At 45.4% G+C, this 17,354-nt stretch overlaps 1 protein-coding gene across 4 annotated transcripts in view; it reads left to right on the forward strand.

Moving 5' to 3' along the window:
- Positions 1–17,354, forward strand: part of HPRT1 (hypoxanthine phosphoribosyltransferase 1) — a 52,211-nt gene that overhangs the window by 2,767 nt on the left and 32,090 nt on the right. The window contains exon 1 of one of the 4 annotated variants that reach the window (XM_047081987.1): positions 13,889–14,046. The exons of 2 other annotated variants lie outside the window; for them this stretch is intronic. In XM_047081987.1, the coding sequence (XP_046937943.1) occupies positions 14,020–14,046 (27 nt within the window). In that variant the 5' untranslated portion in view covers positions 13,889–14,019. Of the gene's footprint in view, positions 1–13,888; positions 14,047–14,173; positions 14,201–17,354 lie in introns of those variants that run through there. One more of the 4 variants, XM_047081988.1, reaches the window with a different exon arrangement.

Here is a 17,354-nt window from a genome sequence, read left to right on the forward strand (position 1 = left end):
TGAGCAAATGTGTGCACCCCAATGGCATCAATACAGCTTGCTAAACAGGGTTAGAGGAGAGAGAAGAGAAAGGGGACTTTGCCCATGCCTGCCAGAAACGGAACATTCAAAACAATTCCGATAAGATTCTAAGACAAACTGTGACTAGATTTCTCATCAACTTCACTCAGTCCTACTCGGTTTTCTACTCAGAGTAGCAGTCTACCCTCGTGAAGTCATCTGCCTCCGGGCTAAGATAATCCTGGAAATCCTAAGAGTTAGCAGTACTGGAACAGTCTGACAGTTTTATGCACAGTATCAGCTTACAGAGAAGCCGGTTACTAGAGCCCTTCCCACCAATGCTCTGAGACTGTTCTTTGTCATTCCTTCAGGAAGTCTCACTCTCTAGCCCAGAGCTAATCTACGGAACTTTCTACAGTGTCGCAAATGTTCTTTGTGCTCATACAGTAGCCACCAGCTGCAAGTGGCTATTGAGCATTTGAAATGTGGCTAGTAGGACTGAGGCACCCAAGTTTTAATTCATTTAAACTTAGATTTACATAGCCACGTGTGGTTAGTGGCTACTATATTGGATGGCACATCTCTATCTAAACTACAGCAGGGACCTTGGGGCGCCCGGGGGTGGCTCAGTCAGTTAAGCGTCTGACTCTAGATTTCGGCTCGTGTTATGATCTCACAGTTCATGAGTTTGAGCCCCGCCTCGAGCTCTGCGCTGACAGCATGGAGCCTGCTTGGGATTCTCTCCCTCTCTCTCTGCCCCCTCCCCCCCCCGCACATGCTCTTTTTCTCTCTCCCTCTCCCCCCAAAATAGATACACTAAAAGAAAATTTTCAACGATAGCAGGGACCTTTAGGCAAGCCTGAAGGGAGAGCAGAGACCACAGGTTGAAAGACCAAATTGTTCTGTTCGTTTCTTACAGTAACCAAAAGTGTCAGAATGGAGGAAAGCGGAATATCTTATTAGGGAGTGGTACACGAGGGAACGGACCAGCTTGTAACTATTAGTGTACGATAACCCTGAGGCGAGAACACTTTATGAAGAGAAGGCGTTGGGTAAATGTTCAGGGTGTTAAAATCTGCCCAGTACGTCGTGTGCTACAATCGCTATGGAACAATAGAGCTATTTTAAACTGGGCAGTAAAATCTTTGTTACAAGTCAACTTGTTAACAGTCCCTTCATTAGCCCTTACACACGTGAATGGGAACCTGTCACTACTCTGCTTGAAAAGATGCACAATTTCCTATACTTGAGCTGCTTTGTACTTGACAACTTTGCCTATACCGTGAGCCTCAACTATAAGATAGTTTACTGTTGATCTCATTAAAAATATATGAAGCATACCTATTATACCTAATTATTTCTCACATACCCCTCCCCACCTTTGCTTGTGAGACCACGTGGTGTGTGTTAACTAACTGGAGTGTAAATAAAAACTTGGGGGGAAAAAAGAAAGAGACGTCAGCATACTGATACCTGAGAACCCCAAGTAGCCACGGCCTTAGCTATATTCATAACCAGAGTAACAGTGCTTCCTTAAAGCCCTGACAGGAGGTGACCTCACCTTAGGGACTTCTAGCTTCTTTAGAAGCAAAGAACCCTTATAAAATCCTGTTTTATTTGCTGATTTTTCTACCGTTGGCTCTAGCAGAAACACTCAAATGCAGCACAGAAGCGTGAAAGTCAGCAGGCCTTTTTATTTTAATTTTCTTAATGTTTATTGACTTTTGAGAGAGACAGAGCGGGAGCGGGCCAGGGGCGGAGAGAGAAGGAGACACAGAATCCGAAGCAGGCTCCAGGCTCTGAACTGTCAGCACAGAGCCCGATGTGGGGCTTGAACTCACGAACCGGGAGATCATGACCTGATCAGAACATGAGGTTCTGTTTCCAAAAAAGAATTCAATATATACATATTTGGATGTATGAATTTAAACATACATACACATAGTAAATAATGATAGGTGGCATTACTTAAGCTTTAAACCTTAGTTTTTGTATTTTTTAATTTTTTTCCCCTCTTGTGTAAGTAATCTCTACTCCCAACTTGGGGTTCAAACTCCCAACCCCAAGATCAAGAGTCCCATGCTCGGGACACCTGGGTGGCTCAGTCGGTTGAATGTCAGACTCTTGATTTTGGCTCAGGGCATGATCTCACGGTTGGTGAGTTTGAGCCCCACGTCGGACTTCTCTGTCTCCCTCTCTCTCTCTCTGCTCCTCCCTGCTCGCTATCTATCTCTCTCTCTCAAAATAAATAAACATTAAAAAAAAAGAGTTGCATGTTCTGACTGAGCCAGCCAGGCACCCCTAAGCCTTAGTTTTTAAAATATAATTACTCTTAAGACATTGTTGATTTTTACCATCATGATTTAAATGTTATAACCCAATGCCCAGAGCTTGGTTTCTTTTCTTTTTCTTTTTTTTTTTTTTTACATTTTTTTAATGTTTACTTTTGAAAGAGACGGAGTGTGAGTGGGTAAGGGGCAGAGAGAGGGAGACACAGGATCTGAAGCAGGCTTGAGGCTCGCAGCTGTCAGCACAGAGCCCGATGCTGGGCTCAAACTCACGAACCGTGAGATCATGACCTGAGCCGAAGTCGGACGGTGAACTGACTGAGCCACCCAGAAGCCCCTCTACTTCTTTTAACACTACTTTCCAATGGAAGGAACCAGGGCTTTTTGGAAGAACAGCAGATTCCAAGGCTAGGACAGGAGAGGTACAAGATGAGCCTTGGAGTATCTTGTGGTGCCAGAAATTAAGGAAGTGCTCAAAGAACGATGGGGAAATAACCACAAAGGCACAGGAGCCAACATGGAGGGACTCCCAACAGCCAAATTTGAAGCAATTTGGACAACAAAGTAATTAATGCTACTAGTGGATCATTACGTATAGGATAAAATTCCTGAGTCCGTTGTGATTTAAATAATTTAAAAAACAATGAATAGGGAGAAAGAAAAGCTCTTTATTATAGTAGCATTCCAACTAATACGTGAAGAAGGAATGATGTTCATGGAAAAAAAATCAACATTCGAGAAACACCCCAGTAATAATTGTTTCAGTGAACAATCACCAATGCATGTTAGAATTAGTCAGTGAAAGTTTGATGAGGAACAGAATATTTACATAGTCTCAAAGTATGTGGAGTTTCTGGCCCCAAATGGAACACCTGAAATTCAGACAAACCCAGATTGTGGGAGATTCTGCAGAATAACTAGCCAGTGTGCTCCTGGATCAGATCTTGGTCCAGAAAAGAACATTAATGGGACAATTGATGACCTTTAAATAAGGATTCCAGATGAGTTAAAAATGTTACATCAGTGTTAATTTCCTGATTTTGATCATTGTACCAGATGTGGTTATGTTGAATGTTAACACTGGGGAAGGGTATATACATCTTGCTCTACTTACAATGGGCTTATGCCCTGATAAGCCCATTGTAAGTTGAAAATATTGGATATAAAAAATGCATTTACTACACCTAACCTATCAAACATCACAGCTTAGCCTAGCCTAGCCTGCCTTAACCGTGCTCCAAACACTTACATGAGCCTACAGTTGGGCAAAATCATCTAACGCAAAGCCTATTTTATAATAAAGTGTTGAATATCTCGTGTAATGTGTTCAATACTGTACTGAAAGTGAAAGAAAGATGGTTATATGGGTGCAGAATGGTTGTCAGTGTATGGGTTGTTTACCCTCGTGATCGCGTGGCTCACTGGGAGCTGTGGCTCACTGCCACTGTGTCCAGCATCACGAGAGAGGGCCATATGGTACGTCACTAGCCTGGGAAAAGATTGAAATCCAAAATTCCAAGTATAGTTTCTACTGAATGTGTATCACTTTTTCACCATCATAAACTTGAAAATTTGTAAGTTGAACCATTGTAAGTCAGGAACCATCTGGACTGAGAAGTTTGAGAGAGAAAACTAGAGAGGTAGGACATTCAGGAGGGTGTTGTCCCAGAAGCCAAAGGAATAGAGTCAAAAAGAACACAGTGATAGGGGCACCTGGGTGGCTGGGTGGGTTAAGCATCCAACTCTTGATTTCAGCTCAGGTCATGATCTCACAGTTCGTGGGTTCAAGCCCCGCGTTGGGCTCTGTGCTGACAGCTCAGAGCCTGCTTGGGATTCTCTCCCTCTCTCAACGCCCCTCCCCCACTTGCTCTCTCCCTCTCTCTCTCAAAATAAATAAATAAACATTAAAGAATAAGAGAACACAGTGGTAAATACATCAAATGCAACAGGGAGAACAATTATAGAAGGTCAAAAATAGTGTCCATCGGGAGCCTGGGTGGCTCAATCGGTTAAGTTTCCGACTCTTGATCTCAGCTCAGGTCTTGATCTCAGGGTCGTGAGTTCAAGCCCTGTGTTGGGCTCCACACTGGGCATGAAGCCTACTTAAAAAATAAAAGAAACCTTTGGGGCACCTGGGTGGCTCAGTAGGTTAAACGTCAGACTTGAGCTCAGGTCATGATCTCACGGATCATAAAAATAAATAAACTTAAAAAAAATAAGCTAGGGCTGTAACCAAACAATGTTTGTCTGTTTGTTTGTTTGTTTGTTTGTTTATTTATTTATTTATTTTTATATTTTTAATTATTTTTAATTATTGTATTTTATTTTTTTAATTTTATTTTTTATTTTTTAAAATTTACATCCAAATTAGTTAGCATATAGTGCAACAATGATTTCAGGAGTAGATTCCTTAGTGCCCCTTACGCATTTAGCCCATCCCCCCTCCCACAACCCCTCCAGCAACCCTCAGTTTGTTCTCCATACTTGTGAGTCTCTTCTGTTTTTTCCCTCTCCCTGTTTTTATATTATTTTTGTTTCCCTTCCCTTATGTTCATCTGTTTTGTCTCTTCAAGTCCTCATATGAGTGAAGTCATATGATGTTTGTCTTTCTCTGACTAATTTCACTTAGCATAATACCCTCCAGTTCCATCCACGTGGTTGCAAATGGCAAGATTTCATTCTTTTTGATTACCGAGTAATACTCCATTGTATATATATACACACCACATCTATATACATATATATATTGTATATACATGTATACATATATGTATGTGTATATATATATATACACACCACATCTTCTTTATCCATTCATCCATCGATGGACATTTGGGCTCTTTCTAAACTTTGGCTATTGCTGATAGTGCTGCTATAAACATGGGGGTGCATGTGCCCCTTCGAAACAGCACACCTGTATCCCTTGGATAAATGCCTAGTAGTGCAATTGCTGGGTCGTAGGGTAGTTCTATTTTCAGTTTTTGAGGAACCTCCATCCTGTTTTCCAGAGTGGCTGCACCAGCTCGCATTCCCACCAACAGTGCAAAAGAGATCCTCTTTCTCCGCATCCTTGCCAACATCTGTGGTTGCCTGAGTTGTTAATGTTAGCCATTCTGACAGGTGTAAGGTAGTATCTCATTGTGGTTTTGATTTGTATTTCCCTGATGATGAGTGATGTGGAGTATTTTTTCATGTGTCGGTTGGCCATCTGGATGTCTTCCTTGGAGAAGTGTCTATTCATGTCTTTTTGCCCATTTCTTCAATGGATTATTTGTTTTTTGGGCACTGAGTTTGATAAGTTCTTTATACATTTTGGACACTAACCCTTTTTCTGATATGTCATTTGTAAATATCTTCTCCCATTCTGTCGGTTGCCTTTTAGTTTTGCTGATTGTTTCCTTCGCTGTGCAGTTTTTTTATTTTGATGAGGTCCCAGTAGTTCATTTTTGCTTTTGTTTCCCTTGCCTCTGGAGACGTGTTGAGTAAAAAGTTGCTGCGGCCAAGGTCAAAGAGGTTTTTTGTCTGCTTTTTCCTCGAGGATTTTGATGGCTTCCTGTCTTACAGTTAGGTCTTTCCTCCATTTTGAGTTTATTTTTGTGTCTGGTGTAAGAAAGTGGTCCAGGTTCATTCTTCTGCATGTCACTGTCTAGTTTTCCCAGCACCACTTGCTGAAGAGACCGTCTTTATTCCATTGGATATTCTTTCCTGCTTTGTCAAAGATGAGTTGGCCATACGTTTGTGGGTCCACTTCTGGGTTCTCTATTCTGTTCCATTGATCTGAGTGTCTGTTCTTGTGCCAGTACCATACTGTCTTGATGATTACAGTTTTGTAGTATAGCTTGAAGTCTGGGATTGTGATGCCTCCTGCTTTGGTTTTCTTTTTCAAGATTGCTTTGGCTATTTGGGGTCTTTTCTGGTTCCATACAAATTTATTTATTTATGTATTTATTTATTTATAGTTTTATTTTTAATTTTTTAAAAATATAATTTATTGCCGAATTGGTTTCCATACAACACCCAGTGCTCATCCCAACAAGTGCCTTCCTCCATGCCCATCACGCACTTTCCCCTCTCCCTCCACCCCCCCCCCATCAACCCTCAGTTTGTTCTCAGTCCTTAAGAGTCTCTTATGGTTTGGCTCCCTCCCTCTCTGTAACTTTTTTCCCCCTTCCCCTTTCCCATGGTCTTCTGTTAAGTTTCTCATATTTATTTATTTGAGAAAGAGAGAGCGAGCAGGGGTAGGGTGGAGAGAGAGAGGGAGACGGGATCCAGAGCGGGTTTTGTCACCCAGGTGCCCCCCAAAAAACTTTTTTTAATTAAAGTTTATTTTTAAAAACCATAAGGAAGCAGAAAGCAACTTCCATTAGCCGTGTGGGATTTTGAAAGCTCTAGAAATTAATCTTATATAAAAAACTATTTGCAGTAATATCAGAAGGCTATAAAAGGTGTAAGACAAGGGCAGACGGCCTTATGCCCTGAAAATAGTTTGTCGTTAAGAAAACCCTGATATAGACATAGAACATTAGAATGGCGATTTAATGGGGGAAACTCTGGGTGATTGGTGGCTGACAATTTTCAGATGAATAGATACAGCATTTTAAAAGAACTCAGGAAGAATACGTTGGTCTTATAATAGCACCTGGCCTTACTTGTTATAAACTCATTTCTGTGTTCCAACTAAAGCCATCATACATGACTTACAATAGCACTTAACTTGCTGTAGACATTCCTGTCGTAAAATGTATTAAAACAAACATTTTTTGGGTGACTGGGTGGCTCAGTTAGTTAAGTGTCTGACTCTTGATTTCGGCTCAGGTCACGATCTTGTGGTTCATGAGTTCGAGCCAGCTGATGATGTGGAGCCTGTTTGGGATTCTCTCTCTCTCTCTCTCTCTCTCTCTCTCTCTCTGGCTCTCCCCCGCTCGCTCTTTCTCTCTCTCTCAAAATAAAAAAATAAACTTTAAAAAAACCACAAATTTTTCTAAGAACCTCATGGACATTTTTCTGAGAACCTGAGATGTGGCATTAAGAGAGGACTTTAGGGGCGCCTGGGTTGCTCAGTTGGTTGAGCGTTGGACTCCTGATTTTGGCTCAGGCCATGATCTCAAGGGCTGTGGGACTGAGCCCCGCATCGGGCTCTGCTCTGATTGTGGAGCCTGCTTGGGATTCTCTCTCTCTCTCCTTCTGCCACTCCCCTGGGCTCACCCTCTCTCTCTTTAAAAAATAATAAATACTAAATAAAAAAGAGAGGCTTTAAACATGTTCATTCGCTCATTCATTCATTGATTCAGTTATTCATTGACTTATTTATTTTTAGGATGGGAGAAACTTGAGTCTGTGTATGGGGAAAGACTAGAAGGAAGGACAAGAGCTATGGGAGAATAAAAGTAGCTATCTGACAGAGACAGGTACCAGAGGCGATGGATCGCAGGGTGTACCTGGATCTGCCAGAGGAGGGACTCCTCACCTCTGGGCCCGGAGGAGAGAGAGGACACAGCATAGACGTGGATGGACGGGACTGACGTGTTGCATCCTTGTTTCATTCACTCTCTTCGTAAGTTAATGGGTTGAGTCTATCCTTCGAGAATGAGGATGATGAAGTTGAATGGGGACAGACTTACAGAACATGACTGAGGGGGACATGATGGGGGGCAGACCAAGGTCTTGGAAAGGATTGTGGAGGGGTGTTTAGGGCCTAGTTGAGACCCGGGCCCACGAATGTATAGAGGAACCAATCTCCGCGGTTGTGGGATTTTCTCCAGCCGCACTCTGCAGCCTAGTGGGGGTAGATCAGACAGGCTGGGGGGGTTGAGCCAAGATGTGGCTTTGCCGTCCTGGCAGAGCAGAATTAGGAGGGTGCAAAGGACTCCACACTGAAGTGGGAAGTAAGGGAAGGTGGGAGCGTAGTGGTAGACGGGGGACTTGGAGGTCTCCCGATGACTCTGAAGCACAATTATGCCAGGCAGGGTGGCCAGGGACAACTAGGGACGAAGAAAATTGTGGTCGGAGATTGGGATACTGCAGTGAAGAGCCGCCAGCAACAGCGTTGGAAGGCGTCCCCCCTGCCTGGCCCTGCACCGCTGCAGGGGGCTCTTTGCTCCCATGTGCCGGGGACCGCTAACCCAGCATCTTGTCCAATGTAAAGTTTTGAAAAATGTTTATTTATTTTGAGAGAGAGAGAGACAGAGAGTGAGCGAGCACGAACAGGGGAGGGGGAGAGGGAGAGCGTGCCAAGCAGGCTCCGTGCTCAGCTTGGAGCCCTACGTGGGGCTCGATCCCACGACCCTGGGATCACAACCTGAGCCGAAATCAAGAGTCGGACGCTCAGTGGACTGAGCCGCCCAGCTGCCCCGTGTCTTGTCCGATTTAGCGGTTGTCCCGGAGTTTTCATTTTCCCACCAGAAGGAAGTATTAACAACTAAATTGATATAAGCAAGCCAGATGGGTCTGCGGGACCACCACTGTTTAATTCCAGCTTCTGCCTTGGTCTCATCTGCTGGCTTGTGCGAGGCCTGTACAGAGAAGCAAATTCTCATTTTGACACAGAGTTAAACGTAAACAGCAACCGGTGATAACCCTTCTCCCTTTTTCTTTTTCTTTTTTTTTTTAATTCTTTTTATTTATTTTGAGAGAGAGAGAGAGAGAGAGAGAGACAGAAAGTGCAAGCGGGGGAGGGGTAGAGAGAGAGGGAGAGGGAGAGAATCCCAAGCAGGCACATGTTCAGCGCAGACCCCAAAGCGGGGCTCAAACCCACAAACCGTGACATCATGACCTGAGCCGAAGTTGGACGCTTAACCAGCTGGGCCACCCGGGCGCCCCCCTTCTCCCTCTTTCTAATCTTTTCCAAATACAACATAACCCTGTCAAGGACAGTGTGCTGGGTATTCACTGATAACGAAGCAAGTGCACTCAGATATTAGACAACCGACTCATTCTTGTCCCAGGCGGGGATGGGGAGGGGGGAGTATTCACCATTGTGCCCCTTGCTGGACACACACAGCAGGGTGTGCCGGCCAGCTGTGCCCATGCCAAAGCCTACGACATACAGGAAGCTGCCAGGCCACGAGTTGGTAGGCCTGTGGATGTAGGAAATTACACCTTCACGTGTACATAAAATATGTTTAGGAAACGGAGGCTGAGGAGTCCTGCCGTACAACGAGTAGTCTGAATGGTCTTCATACAATGGTTATGTCATTCGTTACATGGTGCAAATCTACAACCCGTTATGTTTTTAAATTTTGCAATCCACCCTTTCAGCATGAGTTCAAAAACTAAAGTGCTTAATGTGCAATTAAATACCATATTTGTGGGGCGCCTGGGTGGCGCAGTCGGTTAAGCGTCCGACTTCAGCCAGGTCACGATCTCGCGGTCCGTGAGTTCGAGCCCCGCGTCGGGCTCTGTGCTGACTGCTCAGAGCCTGGAGCCTGTTTCCGATTCTGTGTCTCCCTCTCTCTCTGCCCCTCCGCCGTTCATGCTCTGTCTCTCTCTGTCCCAAAAATAAATAAACGTTGAAAAAAAAATAAATAAATACCATATTTGTTACTCAAGAAAGTTGATCATGAATGTGTAACACGAACAAAACACTTGTCCACGTTTATCACCTACATCGATGTCACTGACCCCTTGAAAACCAGAAGACATACATCTGCAGAGACGGCGTCAGCATCTACCTCAAAGGTTTGTACTTATTTTAAGAAGACTGTGCTCAAAGATGAGGATTTCAGGGGACGCAGCTGCCGAGAGGGTATTTATCTATTGCTCTGTGAACGACTTGTTTTGATCCAATGACTTCTCTGCAAAATTCATTTGCTCGTTTTGATTTCAAGTTTCCTTGTACATGACAAAGAGTGAAGCAATAAATAGCTTTAAATGAGGAGCTCTGTTAGCAGAAGGACTTCACAGTTAAATGATGCCACTTATGTGATGTCATCTATATCATTAGATGCTTCAAATAGAAAATGAGTTGAATTAGCGTTCTCCAGAGAAAGAGAACTAATGGGACGGGTGTGTGTATGAGAGAGAGAGAGAAAGAGAGAGAGAGAGAGAGAAAGACCGAGAGAGAGAGAGAGAGATTTATTTTAAGCAATTGGCTCACACGATTGTGGAGGCTTCTTCCCAAGTCCAAATTCTGGTGGGGTAGGCCAGCAGGCCGGACAACTCAGGGAGGAGTTGCTGTTCCGGTCCAAATACAGTCTGCTGGCAGAATTCCTTCTCGATTAGGGTCAGCATTTGCTCTGTTCAGGCCTTCAAATGATTGCACGAGGCCCACCCACATCGTGGAAGGTAATCTGCTCTACTCATTTAAAATGATTTAGATGTTAATCTTCTCCAAAAACCACCTTCCCCGAAACTTCCAGAATAATGTTTGTCCAGCTATCTGGGCACCGTGGCCCAGCCAAGTTGACACATAAAATTAACCGTCACGTTAATGAATTCCAATACTTCTTCACTGTTGCATCCAGCTCATGGAATCAAAGCAAAGCTTACAGAAATTTATTCTGATGAGGGGGAAATATACAAGATTATTGAGAGAGCTACTGTAAATTCAGTTTAAACATTCAACATTTATGGGGCACCTGGGTGGCTCAGTAGGTTAAGCATCCAATTTCAGCTCAGGTCATGATCTCACGGTTCATGGGTTCAAGCCCTGCGTCGGGCTCTGTGCTGATAGCTCAGAGCCTGGAGCCCACTTCAGATTCTGTGTCTCCCTCTCTCTCTCTGACCCTTTCCCGCTCACACTCTGTGTGTGTGTCTCTCTCTCAAAAATAAATAAATAAATAAACATAAAAAAATAAAAAAAAATTCAACATTTAGGGTGAGTATTTTGGTGGTGATTATTTTTTTCATAGAAATACAAATTTGGTGGAGAAAAAAAGACAAAATTATTTTGTCTCTATGAAAGTTTTATTTTCTGTAATAATGAGTAACTATTATTTTCTTGACTTCTTTTTTGGTTTCAAGACTATTATAATTTTATGGGGCACCTGGGTGGCGCAGTCGGTTAAGCGTCTGACTTCAGCCAGGTCACGATCTCGCGGTCCGTGAGTTCGAGCCCCGCGTCGGGCTCTGTGCTGACAGCTCCGAGCCTGGAGCCTGCTTCCGATTCTGTGTCTCCCTCTCTCTCTGCCCCTCCCCCGTTCATGCTCTGTCTCTCTCTGTCCCAAAAATAAATAAACGTTGAAAAAAAAAATTGTTAAAAAAAAAGACTATTATAATTTTATTTTATTTTTTATTTTTGAAGACAATTATAATTTTAAAATACATTTTGATTTTAAATATATTGTCCAAATTCAGCAAAATATTTCACATGTGAACCAGATTTTCACTTACCAAATAAAAGTATCACATCTTACAAATGGCACTGTTTGCTGTTTTAAATTTTTCTTAAGTTTTTTTAATTCATTTTGAGAGAGAGAGCACGGGCAGGGGAGGGACAGAGAGAGGGAGACAGGATGTGACGCGGGCTCTGCACTGACAGCACAGGGCCCGATGTGGGGCGCGAACCCACAAACCGTGAGATCATGACCTGAGATGAAGTCAGATGTGCTTGACCAACTGAGCCGCCCAGCTGTCCCCGCTGTTTAAAATTTTAAACACAAAGAAAAGCTCCAAGTCATCCTAGAATGACAGGAATGAAATGATAGTACTGTTTCTTTGTCTTTAGAATCACCAGGCTATCACTGTTTAGTTCAAGCCTCTGTGACAATACGGGGGTATGTGCTACCACAGGTGTCGCGGAAAGAAACTGCAAGCCACAAACAACCTGGAAGGGCTCTGAAGTGTTGGACACCTAATTTAGACACAAATGTGGGTAGTCGAGTCCACGTGTCAGGGGCCAAATGTATAACTAGAAGTGCTCTGAATGAACTCTTGGTGGAACGCAGTGTTTGGTAAAAGGATAAGTAATAAACATGTGCTGATATGAACTTCAAAGTCTATGTCCAAAGAAGTGCATTCGTATGTTTACCAAAAGATATGTAAAGATACATACAAAATGTTCATAGCAGCACTATTTGTAACAAACCAAACCTGGAAACTGCCCACATGCCCATCAACAGGAGAATGGATGTCTTAGAGACTAGAAGGATAAACAGAGTGAAAACTTGGTTAAGGCAAGTTTAAGGCACTTGTTGTGGAAGGAGAGGTGGGGGGAGTGGGGGCAGAGAGAGAGGAAGACACCGAATCGGAAGCAGGCTCCAGGCTGTCCGCACAGAGCCTGACACTGGGCTCGAACTCACAAACCATGAGATCATGACCTGAGCCGTGACCTGAGCCAAAGTCCGATGGTTATGGACTGAGCTACCCAGGGGCCCCTGAACTTTTTTTGGAGCAAGGGCTATGCTATGCACTCTTGCGTTATTTTGTTTAATCCTCGCCATGCCCTGTGATGGAGATATTAGCCTCATTTGACATATAAGGAAACTGAGGCACACCGAGGTCAAGGATTCTGCCCAAGGTATAAACTTGGGATTTAAACTCAGATCTTTCTCAATCCGAAGGCCATATGTACCTTTTCCATTATAGTCTGTTTTCTTTCCATGATAGATAGGGAAGGCAGAGAAACTTGGACAGTATGGTGTTCACACACTCATACATTCTAAAATTATAACTGCTACTATTTCTTGAGCACCTACTATGAGGCGAGTACCATGCTAGGTACTTTACATAAATTGTCTTTACAATTCTCATAACCCTTCATAGCAAGAATTATTATTCTCAGTTTTTAGATGAAGAGACTGAGGCTCAGAGAAATTCAATGACTTGACCAGTTTCACAAATCTCTTACCATCACCTATCTCTCGGCAGCCTTAACAGGGGCCACCAACTGTGTGCCAGGCACTATGGTGGGTTCTGGAGTCGTACGAACGCTAGGAATGAACAACTGTTGTTTGCTTACCTGACCTATTTGAGAGTAGGGTAAGATTCCTGTCCCCAGTTCCATACAGGGACTTGTGGAGGCAAAAATAAAGATCAGTAATGGTGACAGTTCGCATTTACTGATTATGCAACGTCCTAGGTACTGTACCCCCCCCCACACACACACAGAGATATCATGTCTAATTCTCACAACGATCCTGTTAATACCCTCATTTAACTGAGACGAAAAGAGAGGCTCAGTCAGTCTGATTTGCACAAGGTCACAGAGCAGTCGGGTGTCCCCCGTCCGATTTGCACCCTGACCTGCTGACTCTAGGGCTCTTGGTCTCAACTCTCACACCCAGTTAAAGATGTTTGGTAGAATTAGTAAAACGGAATCCGCAATGCAGTCCAGAGTCTTGGGAAGGGGGCGCCGGGCGACAGAAGCACGTGGTGACGGCAAGCCGAAAAGCCGGCGCCCAGTTTAGGGGCACTAGGAAGAAACCGGGCGGAGGCAGGTGTGGGGAGCCAGGAGCCCTCAGGCTGGGAGACCCAGGGAAAGCTGGACGGAGGCTGCGCACCAGGAGTCTCCGCTCCTTCCGGAGGAAAATTCCCACCTCCGGCGCGTGGAAACCCGCAGGCGCCGGCAGAGGCGCCCGGGCGGTCTGTGGGCGGAGCCTCGGGGGCGGGCGGGGCCGGTTTTGCCTTCGCTCCGGCGGCGGCGGCGGCGGCGGCCTAGAGTGCACGAGCGAGCGGCTCTTTCCGCTCTCCCGCGCGTCGCCGCCTTCTGCGGAGCCTCCGCCTCCTCCTCTGTGGCGCCTCCGGCTTCCTCCTCCTCCGGCTGCCCTCAGCGCGCGCGCCCATCGGCTCCGTTATGGCGACCCGCAGCCCCAGCGTCGTGGTGAGCGGCTCGGCCCGCGGCACCTGAGGCTCGCGGCCCGCAGTGCGGGCGCCGGCCGGTGTGGCCCGGGGAAGCCCGGAGGGGCGGGGGGCGACCGCCGCGTCCCGGCTCGGGCTTTACGTCACACGGGGTGGCGTGGGGGATGCGTGGCGAGGTGCGGGGTGGGTGCCTCGGGACAGCCCGGGGGAGGGGGGCTGCGTGTGGCAGGGAAGGGTGGGGATGGCGCTTTGGCGGACTCGTGCGGCCGGGGAGGGCCCGCGGGCCAGTTCGGGAAGGATCCGGCGCGCCGCGGGTGGGGGCTTTGTCCGGAGAGGCCCTTCTCTAAACTGGGGGTATGCCGCTGAGGTCCTCGGGGCCCCTGTAATAGAGGGCGCAGGCACGGGAGCGGCCACGTGGGAGGGCATGCGGGGACTGGTACTTGCACCTAGTTCCGCAAATGCCATAATGACCGTGCGAATGCGCATTGCCTGCCTGAACCCTCACAGCAGCCTTGGTAGCGGTAACCATGCCCGCGTTTTTACACACGAGGAAAATAGTGACACGGTATTAGGTAATTTTCTCTCCGCCCAGAGGGAGCTAGGCCTCGAATTCAGGTGTGCCTCGATCCGGATCCTACGTTCTTTGATGCTGCGGGGACAAAAAGTGCGAATCTGGTCCTTACCTTCAAGGACATTCGTACCATCACCAGCCTCTGTATCCTGTCTCCAACCTCATTGGTTCTTTTTGTTTCTGGAACAAGCCAAGCTGCACCCCCCCACTCCCCCCCCCCCCGCCTTTCCGATCATGCTTGCTAAAACGGCCAACACCCCTCCCAATAGTTACGTGCCTCAGTCTGCATCATCGTCATCATTATATTTTAGCAGTTGCCTGATTACCTGTTGATTGTCTCTCCCACTAAAACAGAAGCTTTGTAAGGCCAGGAATCGCCACCATAACCACAGCATATAGGACAGTGCCTGGCATGTAAGAAATTCTCAATAATGGTTTGTTGAGTGAATAATTAACCACTTGAGCCCCCCAAAAGGAAGGATTCTATTGATATTGGGAACGATGGCTTAAGGTAAAGGGCAGAGTTCTTCGTGGAGTCTGGCCTGGAATCCTGCTTGCTTGGGCTGTTTACTAGCTGTGTGGCCTTGGGTAACTTACTTCCCTTTTCTGGGCTTAAGTGTCCCTAATGTATAACTGAGATACTAGCTACCTCTGGGTGTTACTGAAATATTGTAAGACTGTCTGCTTAAACAACCTTTCCGTGGTCCTTGACCGGGAATAGTAATAATAGCTATCATCGTGTTTACCTACATAGTCCTGTTTACTCCTTGAAACAACTGTAACAATAGCATGATTATTACCATTTTACAGAGGAGGAATCTTTGGAGCCTCAGAGAAGTTAAGTAATTTTACTTCTTGCCATACCCACGTCACATAGTTGCAAAGAGAAACTCCGACTCAAGCCTAGGTTTCTCTCAAGAAACCATGCCCTTAAGTGGTATGCTTATTGTATACTGTTGTAGGTACTCAAAAAATGGTGGGGGCTTTTGTGTTTACTCAGTTGCTGAGGAAGTTAGATGTTTTTAGCTTTGGGGTGTGATGCCTGCCCCAGCATACAGTGAATTATTATTGCTAGAACTAGCTATTGTTAGTTTCATTTGAACGTTAAGATCTTCGTTGTGTTTTTGGTTTGCAAAGTACTGTTCTTTTTTTATTCCCTTGCCAAAAATTGCACGTTAGTAATAACAGGCACTCGTATAGTGTTTAGTATGTTCTGGTTTCTGTTCTAAGCTCTTTACATATATTAACTGATTTGATATTTTTAAATTTAAAAATATATGTGGCTCAGAGAGGTTAAGTAACTTATCCAAGATCACCCAGCAATGCTAGGATTTGAATCTGACTTATCTGGACCCAGAGTCTGCTCTTAACCTCCATTTTTTAATGTTTATTTTTGAGAGAGAGAGCAGGGGAGGGGCAGAGAGAGGGGGAGACAGAATCCGAAGCAGGCTTCGTGCTACCCGTGCAAAGCCCGACATGGGGCTCAAACCCAGGAACCGTCAGATATGACCTGCGCCAAAGCCAGACGCTCAACTGACTGAGCCACCCAGGTGCCTTTTAACATCTCCATTTTAGAAAAATGTTTTATTATTTATTTTTGAGAGAGAGCGGGGGGAAGGGCAGAGAGAGAGGGAGAGAGGATCCCCAGCAGGTTCCACACTGACAGCACCGAGCCCAGTATGGGGCTCGAACTCACCAACCATGAGATCATAACCCAAGCCAAAACCAAGAATCACATGCTTAACCGACTGGGCCACCCAGGTGCCCCCACATATTTTAAGATTTTTTTTATTTTTGAGAGAGAGCGTGAGTGGGGGAGGAGCAGAGAAAGAGGGAAAAAGAGGATCGAAAGCAGGCTCTGCACTGACAGCAGCGAGCCCGACACGGGGCTCCATCCCACGAACCATGAGATCGTGACCTGAGCCAAAGTTGGACACTCAACCAAGTGAGCCACTCACGTGTCCCATTTCCCCAAATGTTTTCGGGTTGGGCTCTTCCCAGAGCCATCCAGAACCTTCTTTGTGATCTTCGTTAGCCATTTTATGTCCGGTTCTTGTTATGGACTGAACATTTGTATCTCCAGTAATAGCCAACAGATAAATATGTTGAAGCCCCAACTGCCCACTGTGTGGTATTTGGAGATGGGGCCCTTTGTGGAGTAATTAGGATTACTAATAAGGTCATGAGATTGGGGTCCTGGTCTTTTAAGAAAAGACACCAAGGAGCTCCCTTCCCCACCCTCCACTGTGCACATAGCTAGGAGAGAGCAGCTGCCTACAAACCTAGAGAGGAGGCCTCGGAATGAAACCTGTTTTGCTGGCATCTTGATCTTGGACTTCCCAGCTTCCAGAACTGCAAGAGATAAATTATTGTTGTTTAAGCCACCCAGCTGGTGGGATTTTGCTAGGGCAGCTCCAGCAGACTAAGACAGTTGTTTTAGAAGGTGTCGGTAATCACCACATGCTTAGACATGCCACACCAAGTCACCAATAAAACAGATGTGGTTTACATTCATTTCGAAGTGTGACTTACATTCATAATCAACTATTGCCTGGTTGATTTAGAAAACTGTGCTAATTCAGTATTAGAGACATGCCAGTGTACTTGACTCTGTTTACAACCAGGCAACAGACTACTTGAAGCTCGGTAGGCTGTAGGGGGAGTCATTGGTGCTGGGTTCCAGGTTTATCTTTAGTGCATGTATAACTGCTGTTGATAATCACAAATTTGTGGGCTGGTCAAATTAGATTCAAGTACAA

This window comes from Lynx rufus, unplaced genomic scaffold (genome assembly GCF_022079265.1).
Source record: "Lynx rufus isolate CCGP_SWC_20201006 ecotype Redwood Valley unplaced genomic scaffold, mLynRuf1.p SCAF_19, whole genome shotgun sequence".
NCBI classification, from domain to species: domain Eukaryota; kingdom Metazoa; phylum Chordata; class Mammalia; order Carnivora; family Felidae; genus Lynx; species Lynx rufus.